The sequence below is a fragment of the Dendropsophus ebraccatus genome, chromosome 5, assembly GCF_027789765.1.
Source record: "Dendropsophus ebraccatus isolate aDenEbr1 chromosome 5, aDenEbr1.pat, whole genome shotgun sequence".
In the NCBI taxonomy this organism is placed as follows: domain Eukaryota; kingdom Metazoa; phylum Chordata; class Amphibia; order Anura; family Hylidae; genus Dendropsophus; species Dendropsophus ebraccatus.
In genome coordinates this window covers 47,391,820-47,404,863 of record NC_091458.1, presented here as the reverse complement: position 1 = coordinate 47,404,863, position 13,044 = coordinate 47,391,820, and the positions used below count along the sequence as shown (strand labels likewise).

The 13,044-nt window shown below is 43.8% G+C and overlaps 1 protein-coding gene across 3 annotated transcripts in view; it reads left to right on the top strand.

Moving 5' to 3' along the window:
- Positions 1-7,733, top strand: part of KCNH3 (potassium voltage-gated channel subfamily H member 3) — a 47,493-nt gene extending 39,760 nt beyond the window's left edge. For all 3 annotated transcript variants that reach the window (XM_069972134.1, XM_069972133.1, XM_069972135.1), the window contains exons 11-15: positions 91-308; positions 1,908-2,158; positions 4,252-4,337; positions 6,901-6,962; positions 7,048-7,733. In XM_069972134.1, the coding sequence (XP_069828235.1) occupies positions 91-308; positions 1,908-2,158; positions 4,252-4,337; positions 6,901-6,962; positions 7,048-7,512 (1,082 nt within the window). In that variant the 3' untranslated portion in view covers positions 7,513-7,733. The remainder of the gene's footprint in view (positions 1-90; positions 309-1,907; positions 2,159-4,251; positions 4,338-6,900; positions 6,963-7,047) is intronic.
- The last annotated feature ends 5,311 nt before the right edge of the window (positions 7,734-13,044 follow it).

Here is a 13,044-nt window from a genome sequence, read left to right as displayed (position 1 = left end):
TGGTAAGCTTGTGTCACATAGTAGGTTAGTAACCATATTTTCTAGTATACAGCCTGTAAACGACAACATTGTATGTATCCGTATCTGTAGGCAAAGGTGACCTGATCGGCTGTGAGGTCTCTTTTGAGGACACAGTGATTAAAGCAAATGCGGACGTCAAAGCCCTGACATATTGTGACCTCCAGGGGATCAGTCTGAAGGGACTTCGTGACACATTATCACTCTATCCAGAATATGCTTATAAATTCACAAGTCAGATCACACAGCAGCTCAGTTACAATTTAGGAAGCAGCAGATGTGAGCCTGAGGTAAGAAAACAAAATAATAGTAATGTCTACAAAAGAGAACCTAATGGTATGACCCAAGAAGCACCATTGTGCCCACTGCAGATATACTGAACATGTGCCTGGAATCATTTCTCATCATTTCTAAATATTGCAGCATTAAAAGCTCCTGATGAGAGGAGTTAAGATGATTTTTTTGTACACTTGTACACCACTAGGTACATTACTTTTGATGTTTTTACATAAACAGACCAGTGCGGAAGCAAGGTACTGGTGGCACAGTTCTTTTTTTTTTAACTGCCGCCTGGTTCCTGCACAAGGCGCCAGTCTATTACTGAGCACTGGGGGCTGGCCCGTCGGCCCCCAGTGTGTAGATTTCCCCTTCCCTTTGTGACACAGCTCCTTTGAGGGGAAGGGGTTTTGTCACACTGGGGGCCAGCCGGCCTTTCCTCAGTGCTCCGGGGTGGGTTGGTGCTCGGTAACAGCCCGGGCTGTGCTCCGGAATCAGGCAGCGGTTCAAAAAAAGGACCTCGCCACCGGCATCCTGTCACCGATCTGTTCATGTAATAAACCCAAAGCGATGTACCTAGTGGTACATTCACTTTAGGGCAGGGTTCACATTACGATTCTGCCTTCGAATGCACTGGGTGTTGATATATCTGTGCATGGACTGGCACAGACCCTGTTTGCTCCTATGGCCTGAATGTAGTCAGCTAATGTCAACAATTGAGTAATTTTTCACTTATATCAGTTTTCACTCTTAAAAGCCTGGTTTGTTGCACTTACCTTTTCTGCTCACTTCCTCTCTGTGCTTGGAAATCTACCTTCCAAGATGGGGCGGGGAGTGCATGTCCCAAGCAACATCACCAAAAGTGGACCTGAATGCAATAAATTCACCAAAATTTTGGCACTCAGTTTTGGTTTGTTGAGTAGGCAAACTAACAATCGGTCTAAACTTAGACTTGGAAGTATTATACATATGGGCCAGATTGATTAAACAACCTGATACAGGCTATGTTCACACAATGTTTTTCAATGGTCGTTTTTTGACACTCAAAATAATGGCCGTTGTTTTAAGTACCATACAAGTGCTGTGATTTAGCATGTTCCAATAGCCGTTATTCCAATAATGGCTGTTAAAACATTATTCTAGTTTCCAAGTCAAAGATTGCCCTTTTGGGTGTGTCTTTAATTAAAAAGCCCATTGACTTTAATACACAGGACAGGGAAAAGAACAGTCAATTCAATGTACTGTGTGTAAACTACTAAAAAAAAACGTCCGGTGTTTGCACAATAACAGCCGTGAATTAGTGGCACAAACATTAATTTGATGGCGGCTGAGAACAGGGGCCAGTATTTTGTACATTGTGGGAACCAGTTCCAGTTTCATCTATAAACTTCAATGTTAATCATTGAAGAATGAAAACAAAAGCCGTTACCTTAAATTCACATGGCGGCCGTTATTTTACAGTGTATGAACATGGCAGTTTTTATAAAGAATTAGACACTTTTAGTAAACTCCTCCCAGTGATTATTGTTAGGATTGCTGACAGGCTTGTGTGCACATGCTGTTTAGTCCGGAATAACTATAAAGTAACAATTCTACGGTGATCTGCGTTCTAGAGTCAAATCCATATGCAACAGTCTCCTACGAAAGATGGTCCACCAGAAGACGTGTCATCCCACCTGAACGCTTCTTTTCTTACCCCAAAGTCATCTCCCAGACTTCGACTCTCCCCATCTCGGTTTTCAAATTACAGCGCTGATAATCGATCTCAGGAAGTGACGCCCATTCACACTCCGCGGAAGAGGTGTGCTACTGAACTACAAATACCACTTATGCCTTGTACTAGGCCACCAGATTTAAGCCCAAGGTAAGGAGACAGAAAAGATTCACTTGTTATCTACTACTAGAGATGAGCACAATTTAGGCACGCTCGAGTCCAGTTGTTTGATTACCGGTGGCTGAAGTTGGATGCAGCCCTAACTAGTCCTGAAAAACATGGATTCAGCTATAGGCCATAGGCTATATCCATGTTTTTCCCAACTCCCTAGGGCTTCATCCCACTTCTTCAGCCACTGGTATTCATATGCCGCACAACTGGACTCTCGCATGCCCAAATTGCACTCATCTCTATCTTCCACTCATCTTGGAAGGTTGAAATCAAGACTAAAAACTGATGTCTCTGTTTCTTAATTTTTTTTTGTTTAAGAAGTAATGAAGATGGAATACAGAATAAACATTAGTTTAATCTGCTGGCCATACGCATTTAAGGGTATCTGTCATCACTTTCATGCTAACCAAACTACAAGTCATCAGGATGGCCCCCATGGCCTCTCCCCACCCCACCAGCCTTGATTGATAGATCTCTCCCTGCTTTGGTATAGAGAGAGGTCTAACAACCAAGGCTGCTGAGACACGCAGAAGCCGCTGGGGACTTGACTTGTGGTTCATGTAGGATGAGGCTATGTTCCCACAATATAAAAATAAGGACAAATAATGTCAGTTTTTGCAAAATAGCGGTCAACATTAATGATCATGATAATTAATAATGAAAGTTGTTTTGCAACAATGTCTATTATTTGCTCTTATTTTTATATTGTGGGAACATAGCCTTAAAGTGATGGCCGGTTTCCTTTAAGTAACTGTCGCCAGTCAAGGGCTACCTCTGTGTAAACCTTTAAAGAAGATATCCAGGCTTTAAAAATGTATGTCCTTTCTTTAGCATAAGCCATTAATATTAGATTGGTGGGGATCTGACTCCCAACAACCACACCTGTCGGCTGTTTGAAGGGTCTTTGGTACAGATGAGTGCAACTCGAGCGTTCTCAAGTTGCACTCCTCTCTAGTCTCTGGTACTTGTGTGAAGGTGATAAAGCATCTTCCATGATTGTTGACTTGGACTTGCAATCCCTGCATTATTTGTAGCAACTGTGCCAGGTACTGCAGCCTTGTACTATTCATTTCAATGAGACATGCTGTAGTACCTTGCACTCTGGTTAGAGACAGTACAGTGTTAATAAGTACAACTGAACTTGCAGGAGAAGTGATTGTTGACTCGTTATATTATAGTATGACTGACCGATGCTCTGAGCAGACCATTGATTTTTAAAGCTTTGATACCTTCCTTAAACATGCAATGCACATGGGGAACCGCTATGGTAGGTGATAAAAGTATTATCTTTGGGGGCCCCACCAATCTTCCCTGGTTCATCCTCACCATATGCTTGAGGTAAGAAGGACTATGAAAGGAGGAGCAGCAGTAGGGTATGTATACGCAAAGGGCCCTATTAAACGGGGTGATGCCCACTGTAAACAAGAGTGAATTTCATATTTCATTGTTCATTAGAAAAAAAACTATTACAAGAAGCAACTAATGCACATGAAGAGTGAATTGTTCATACCATGGGGCCCTAGATCTATGGAGTTGACAAAGCCAGCGCTCCTAACAGAGCCTAATGCCCCTATTCCACGAGTCGTTTGGAGGAGCAAACGAGCGCTATTAGCGCTCGTTTGCTCCTCGTTCCCCGCCGCTGCTATTCAACACGGCTGCAGCGAGCAGGTGAGTGCGGGAGGGGCTGCTCGGAGGATCGCCGATCGTCCGGGCAGCCCATAGGATATAGCAGCATCTCCTGCCGACGCTCCTATTCAACGGAGCGACGGCAGCAGATCGCTGCTATATCAGTCGCTTGTTTTTTAACATGTTGAAAAACAAGCGACTGCAACGATCAGCCGACATGAACGATGTCGGCTGATCGTTGCACTCTATTCCACAGGACGAATATCGTTCGTAGCGGCCGATATCGGCCGAATACGAACGATATTGCTCCTTTAAACGACCCGTGGAATGGGGCTTAAGACTAATTTCACTTTCCTCTCCTTTACAGTTAAATAATAGGAATTTTTGTTACATCTGAATAGAGCCGAATCCTAATCACATGATTACAACTTTTTGGTTTTTTATAGGGTTGTGGATGGAAAAGAAGGAACAACTGGGTTAGTCCAGCAGAAGTTCACATTTTCTAACTGCAGTAACCTTCAGAACACTTCAGGTAAGACAAACCTGATCAGCAAATGATCAGCAAGCAAACCTGATATAGCTATGTAATGTAACAAGACGAGGACGAAAACCATAGCAAGAATGAAGAGGATACAGGTGAATGAACAGGTGACAAAGAGACAAGCTCATTGTGTCATCAATTAAATCTAAAGTAAGACCCTATGATGCTTAGAGGGAAACAAAGATCCACATGGAAACAGAATTGTGTAAGAGGACGTCTAAAATAGGGTAAATTGATCTGGACCTCAGAGTATATATAAGACATTGTAGGGCGTGTAAGACCTGTCGTTGCTTCATTAGCGGGAGGTACAAGAAAAATACTTTACACAAAAACAACAGCAGTGGTCTCTGAGCTCTGGTTCTACAACTGCTTTACAAGCTGGTACATATGGGAAAAGCTTTACATCAGTGCATAAGGCTTGGTTCACACTGTGCAAAACAGTCAGTTCAAAGCCATTAGGCCAAGCTTACTATAGGAAAAACACAAAAATAAAAAAGGGGGTGCAAAGTTACCAGCTCTGTGTCCAGAGAGCCACAACAGTCCAATCTGAAAGATGTAACAGCATCTCAGGAAGCGGTATAGAAATAACAGTAGTATATTTATCCCATCACCTGGTAGTACGAGGCCTGTTGAATCGTGGAAACACGAAACGGCTGTGGCTTCAATGGGCGAACCTGTTATGTCTGCTAGAGATGATCGAACAGCGCTAATTTTCAGGTTCCATCAGCCTAGGTAATAGGCTGTATCCCTGTTTTCCAGGCGGTACTCGGGCTGCCTCCACCTTGCCCACAGAACGGGAAGGCAGCGTCAGTCAAATGCCGATGGTCTGAGTTCGAACGAACCTGAAAATTAGCGCTGTTTCATAATCTCTAATGTCTGCCTGTAAACCTTTGTTGGTGATATCCAAAAAAAACACTGCACTTGATCGGTGAGTGGCTGCCTCTCTGCTATGTTTCTTTATCGCTTCTATGAATTTATTACGTGGCTGAGCACCACCGGGAGTGTGATTATCCATACAGCACATGCCCAGTATCAGTAAGACGCCGCACCAGTGACTGACTCATGACAACATGGACAGCTATATATACTCTGTATCAGTCAGTGTTACATAAGCTTGAAAAAACCATTGGTTGCCATGATGGAATAAATACTACTGTTATCTCTATGCTGCCTCCTGGGAAGCTGTTACATCTTTTTTAAAAATAGGGTTCACACTGTGCGTGTCAGGACTGGCAGGCGTAGACAAGACAAAAGACAGTGGGCCCTATATCTGAACCCACCCACTGTCACCTGCCTACTTGCCTCAGTCGACCCTAAACGGTCGCGGACAACCACGGAGTCGGTCCCTACACTGCGTAGGTGGATACACAAAACGTAGACAGACAAACAAAACACAATGGAGGATAGTCAACTAGCAGGGTCAAAACCAAACAGACAACGCAGTACAAAATCAGAAGGAGAGCGGATAGTCAAAAGTCAAGCAAGAGGTCAGAACACGGGCAGAGCAATAGCAAGGGGATTAGGACAGGGAACGCTGGGAAAGGAGCAGGGGAGCTGGGACTAGTAACAACTAATAACCAGCAGGGAACAGAGGATCTGACTGCTTTTTATCCAGGAAAAAAGACCAGGTCCAGCAGCTGATTGGAGCAGCCCAGATCCCAGCATCAAGCTCAGCTGAACAGACCTAGCAGTGCAGTAACCCCTACACTGCCAGAAGTCTGACAGGCCAGGCAGGTGTGGCTGAGAAGTGAAACACAATTCAGACACAAAACCAGTGCAACAGCAGACATAAACTCAGCGCTTCCTTGGCCGCCCGACATGGACTGAGGAGCGCAAAGTCACATTCCTAACAGTGCGTTTTTGTTTAGATGAACTCACAGTGAGATACATGGGAGATCACCAACTAAAATAAAAAAATACAACAAAAACACATAGTGTGAACTTCAGAAAATCTATAGATCTTATCAATAACTGAATAAGGCTCCTTTCACACTATGTTTTTCACACCAGGTAGCCCCCTTCCCCAAAAAAACAGAAAACAGCACATCATCAATTTACAACCAGACCCCCTAATTATGGACACTAGACTTAAAAAAATGTATGCAGACCCCAAATTAGCCCAAAGGTCACCCCACATGCCCACTGCTCCCAATTCTCCCTGGTCCCCTGTCCCACTTTCCTCCTCTTCCTCCCTGGTGCTTTCCAGACTTTCTAGGACCTGTGGTGACATCATAGTCACATGTCTAAGGTTCTGTAGAGTCTGCATTAGAATTGCTGAATAGCTACCCTGCTGCAGTTCTCATATGATTTCACCAAATCATGGTAAAAATGCTTCTGCGTTGCCACAATTTTGTGGAAATCACAGCAGAAGTGTAAAAGAGACCATGCAGCACAGGAAGTATATAGATATTTTGGGCCCTGGGGTCATATTATAGTGTGCCACTGCTGTTGGGGGATTCTCTGAATGAATATAGCTAGAAAAATGTTCCAATGGTTTTGTATATCTGGCCGGTTAAAATAACAGGACTTCTCTCCACCATTATTTTATTTACAGATCATTTATTGTTGACATCAGAACCAAGAGCTACTGAAAGCATGGATCGTCTGAGCCAGGCGGTAGGTGCTATTATCTATTGCAATGACAGCAATTTAGCTTCAGGGCATAATAAGAAGTGTATCATAAATTGCTTTTTCCCTCCAGGTATCTGATCTCTCATGCCAAGTGCAGGAGCTTAGAGAAGGCCTCCAGTCCCTCCGACATGCAGTTCACGTATCCCTAATGCCATGCAGTCCATCATCCTGCCACCATGGAGGAGACTTCCATTCGCATTGTGGGGGAGGGCTACATTCACCAGGGGATGCAACAAGTACATGTCCTTCACTATTTCATCCTGCTCGTGTCGAAAAACCCTCTCAGGTCTGTTACATACACAGTGCTTCCCCAGCTTGCTCAGAAGGACACTTATCTTGGCTTTGGGCTCCCCCTACTCCTATGTGGCTGCACTACACAGGATATGAACAGAGAGACCTCATCCAGCCAAGTGCAATGGGGGAGCCGCACACCAACACGGACACTCAGGCTGTAGAAATGCACTTTATTCTTCCACAAAGAGGAAGCAACACGGATCCAGAAAGCCGATCCCGGGAGGAAGCTACCGGTGTGTGAGCATGAAGCAGAACAGTATTAGCATAGGAAGAAAGAGGGCTGTGCAGTTTGTCCAGGTTTACAAGAAATGACTTTGTCATCTTCATGGGGACCGTGTAATGTTCTGCTAAACAAGACAAGAAGCATGAAGAATTGTTTGTATGAGGTGCAATGCTCAGGTCTAATCCTGTATCCGTCATTTATACATGAATCAAAACTTTGAACAAAAACATACTAATACTTTTCCAGGTATACAACTTTCTAGTAAAACAAAACAAAAAAAAACTATTAACAATTTAAAATATTTTTATTTCATGGAATGGTTTCCTATATGTTCTAATTGGAACGAGGTATGGGGGGGGGGGAGTCATATGGTTTTAGAAAAAGCTGCTTTCTTGAAACAACAGTGCCACCCCTTGTCCGTAGGCCATCTCAGGTATTGCTTATTTTTCATTCACATGAATGGGGCTATGCTGTAATATTAGACTTGGCTCATGGATAAGACTGATGGGGAGCGGCCCCAGTTTGTTAATCTTATAAAACTTTACAAACAATGTAATAACAGTACTCAAAATTTCTGAAGAACATTTGGATGGGTGCACACATCTCTATAGCTGTATCTGGACAGTCTTTATATATTTGTGTTGTAACCCTTTCATTATTGCTTCAGAATAAGGGTATGTGCACACTGAGGAATCCGGGCGGATCACCCACAGCGGATTACACTTATGGCCACATGCATCTCCCACTGTGCCATAGGCTCCATGCGCAGGGGTATTCCACCATCCGCCTGATGAATGAACCTTAACAATGAATGAAGACTTAAAGGGGTTATCCAGTGCTACAAAAACATGGCCACTTTCTTTCAGAGACAACACGACTCTTGTCTCCAGTTCAAGTGCGGTTTGCAATTAAGCTCCATTCACTTCAATGTAACAGAGCAGCAAAACCCCGCCCAAACTGTAGACAAGAGAGGGTCTGTCTCTGGAAGAAAGTGGCCATGTTTTTATAGCGCTGGATAACCCCTTTAAAGTGACTGTACCACCAGGCCCAGGCTGAAGCACTGGAGGCAGGCCGACCCACCCTTAGTGGGAGGAAACCTCAGCCCCTCTGATAGGGTTCCATTGATTCCAATGGAGTCACGTCATGGTGGGGCTGGGGTTTATTCCCACTAAGGGTGGGTCGGCCCGCCTCCAGTGCTTCTGTCTAGCCCTGGTGGTACAGTCACTTTAAAGGGGAACTCCACATATGGAAAATTTGTTTTCTATTAAAAGTACATTAAAAGTTATATAGATGTGTCTATACAATGTATTACCATCAGGGCCACTTTAACCAGAGGGCAAAAGGTGCACGTGCACCGGGCCCACTGGTTAAAGGGCCCCCCCAGCAGGCCGGCCTTTGCTGGTCGCACAGGGCTTCGGCCACCAGCCTGGGGGGAGCGCCATGGATGGGTTATCTACTTACCCATCCATGGCGCCACCTGCACAGGGACAGCATGGCCTAGGGTTAACCCCACACTACTCACTGGCTGATCTCTCCTCAGCTACACTCCTCTGCAAGCTGTGGGGGCCTGGTACATTCTGCTGTCTTCCTGCACTGAGTAACCTCGGAGTCGCGCAACTTGGCAGCAGCTTCAGTACTTAGATCGGAGGTTATCAGTGCAGGAGCTGATAAGGCTCACATGTCCTGTCTTCAGGTTTTAACCCTATCGGCTCCTGCACTGATAAACTCTGACCTCTGGCTGAGCTGCGAGGTAAGGGTTCTGCTGCGGAAGCCATATAGTATATTGGGGATAGTAGTTGTATGGCTGACACATAGCACTAGTATAGTATATTGGCTATGTGTCAGCGATACCACTACTATCTTTAATTTACTATGCTAGTGCTATGTGTCAGCCATACAACTACTACCCCCAACCTACTATACGGTGTGTCAGTCATACAACTACTACCAGAAACAGCAAAAGCAAAGGAAATTCAGCTCACCCAAGTCCTTAGGCCTGTATATACCAACCCTCGGTGGAGCACGGATGCCGATGGGCCGACTCCTATCCAGAAATATAGGTGCAATGTGCAAAAACAGCAATGTAAATCCAGCTCCAGCCAGTGCAATAAAAATCCAATCCAGTCACTGTGTCCTTTCTATCATCTCGAACCAGTCTGCCCATTCTCCTCTGACCTCTAGCATCAACAAGGCATTTCCGCCCACAGAACTGCCGCTCACTGGATGTTTTTTCTTTTTTGGACCATTCTTTGTAAACCCTAGAGATGGTTGTGCGTGAAAATCCCAGTAGATCAGCAGTTTCTGAAATACTCAGACCAGCTCTTCTGGTACCAACAACCATGCCACGTTCAAAGGCACTCAAATCACCTTTCTTCCCCATACTGATGCTCGGTTTGAACTGCAGGAGATTGTCTTGACCATGTCTACATGCCTAAATGCACTGAGTTGCCGCTGTGATTGGCTGATTAGAAATTAAGTGGTAACGTGCAGTTGGACAGGTGTACCTAATAAAGTGGCCGGTGAGTGTAATAAAACAAAAAAAAAACTTCCATGCCTCTGTCTCACATTGTGTGTGTTTTCTGAGATCAGGCTGATGATGCAGACAGGAGGCAGGGCGTGATGTCACAGGAGACTTGGCTGGAACCCCTAATCCCCTGAGTGATTCACCATCTCTGACCGGCCAGAAGCAGGTGCTGCGAAGTCTGTGGACTGTGATGAACAGCTGAGGGAAAGCAGAGCATTCTGGAACCAGTACAGCATTCTGGGAACTGCTCAAACAGGAAGTACAGAAACACAATACAGAACAAAACCCCGCAAAACAAATGGATTTTTGGTAGTTTCAAAACTGGAATATATAGGTAAGTAATGCTTTATGCTTCTGCAGAAGTTTCATTTTTTTTTAACCACTACTTGGAATTCCCCTTTAAGATCTATTAGACAAAGCAACTTTCATATTCTTACATTGCCGATAAATGATCACACTTGTGAAGGATCTAAAAATGCTCAAAGTTATTACACAAAATAATGGAAACACTTAACAATTGCTAGTGCAGTCATGATATGCTCACTCATCATTCGCTCCACAGTGAATACACCTACAGATCATTGTTCATTTACAGTCATGGCCAAAAATTTTGAGAATGACACAAATATTATATTTTCACATGATCTGCTGCCCTTTTGTTTTTATGTTTGTCAGATGTTTTTATCACATACAGAAATATAATTGCAATCATATTATAAGTAACAAAAGCTTATATTGACAGTTAGAATGAGTTAATGCAGCATGTCAATATTTGCAGTGTTGACCCTTTTTCTTCAGGACCTCTGCAAATTCTCCCTGGCATGCCCTCAATCAACCTTTGGACCAAATCCTGACTGATAGCCGTCCATTCTTGCACAATCAATGCTTGCATTTTGTCAGAATTTGTTGTTTTTTGTTTGTCCACCCATCTCTTGATGATTGACCACCCTGAGCCATTTTGTTGTCACCTTTACTTTATGGCAAGGTGCTCCATCATGCTGGAAAGGGCATTGTTGATCGCCAAACTGCTCTTGGACGGTTGGGAGAGGACATTCTGGTACCATTCTTTATTCATGGCTGTGTTTAAGACAAGACTGTGAGAGAGCCGATTCCTTTGGCTGAGAAGCAACCCCACACATGAATGGTTTCAGGATTCTTTACAGTTGGCATGAGACAAGACTGGTGGTAGCTCTCACCTTGTCTTCTCCGAATAAGCTGTTTTCCAGATGTCCCAAACAATCGGAAAGGGGATTCATCAGAGAAAATGACTTTACCCCAGTCCTCAGCAGTCCACTCCCTGTACCTTTTGCAGAATATCAGTCTGTCCCTGAATTGCACAGAAGTCTATGGAATAACGGACGTCATTTGCACACAGTGTATTAAAAGACGGACATCAAATAAGGATCATGACAATTATTTTCAGATGTCTTTTGCAAACAACGGACGTTATTTTTTAGTTGTTCACAGTTTCTCTTTTTACCATTCTATTAAATTCTATGGACTTTTCAATTGAAGACACACGCAAAGGCCTATCAGTCCACCTATAATAGAATAATGTACCAACAGCCATTATTGCACAGGCAGCCAATCCACGAAATGACAGGCGTTATTTCAGACTCCATTTAAAAAAATTGGAAAAGTAAAAAAAAAAAATGTAGTGAGAACATAGCCACAGTATGTATATACGTTTTCCAGGACTCCTTAGGGCTGCATCCAGACACCAGGAGTAGAGATGATCGAACATCGGAAAATTATAAGTGTGATAGAACTCAAACCTTCCGCATTTGATTGCTGATGCCTTCCCGGTCCGTGGGGAAGGAGGAGACTTCCCAGGTACCACCTGGAATTCCGTGATTCAGCCTAGGCAATAGGGAAGTCTCCTCCTTCCCCACAGACTGGAAAGGCATCAGCAATTAAATGCGGAAGGTTCGAAAAGGTTCGAGTTCTATCGAACTTACTATTTTCCAATGCGCGGTCATCTCTAACCAGGAGTCGAAATGCCAAGCGTTCGGTAAGCTCACTTATCACTAGAACTGGGTGGAAGGCAGCTTCAGGCAAGCATATCATGCGGTCAGGATGGGACTAGTCACCTGCAAGCAACACAAGACCAGTTCCTTAGACCACCAAAGGGGGCATTTATTATAAGAGGTATAAATGTATTTGTGTGCATATCTTTTGGGTGTGCATGTTTTGCACCAAATTTATCAAAATGGTGCACAGCCTTTGAAAATTTGAGTCTACTGAGAAGCTACTGAGTGTGTTACTATACAGGGATTTATCAGACAGATTTTTTAAGCCAAAGCCAGGAACAGACTATAAACAGAGAACAGGTCATAAAGGAAAGACTGAGATTTCTCCTCTTCTCAGATCCATTCCTGGCTTTGGCTTAAAATATATCTTTCGCTATTAATAAATGTGCAGTGAGGACCAAAGACTACTGCAACAAGTACCAATTATAATGACACTACAGAAATAGAATACAAAACTTCATAATCTGAGTGGAGACATAGCCTAAATGTGTTACTGGTAATTCAAGTTTCTTAGTGCAAAGTGTTCCAGAATTCTGTCACACTGGTACTAGTAAATCTGCCTCATTGTGTATAATTGCATAAGTGTACCTACCATCAGAACATGTGGGGGGGGGGGGGGGGGGGGGAAGATTTATCAAACTGGTGTAAAGTAGAATTTGCTCAGTTGCCCCTAACAACAAATTTTACAATTTTACATTTCATTTTACAAGGAATCTGTGAAGGATGCAGAGTGAAACCTGACTGGTTGCTTATTATTGGTTATTATTTCCGTCTAAAGGTTCTGCACCAGAAGGTATCCTTCTTCTAGACACTGCAGACATAGAATTCCCTGGTGTCAATAGGTAAACACAAAACAATAAATCTGCAATGGATACAAAACATAAATTAAAGGAGACCTGTCACCCCCCCGTGCCGGGGTGGCAGGCTCCCAACCCCCAGTTAGATTCCCCTTATACGTACCTCATCCCGCTGCCTGAGCTGGTCCCGGGACGGAGA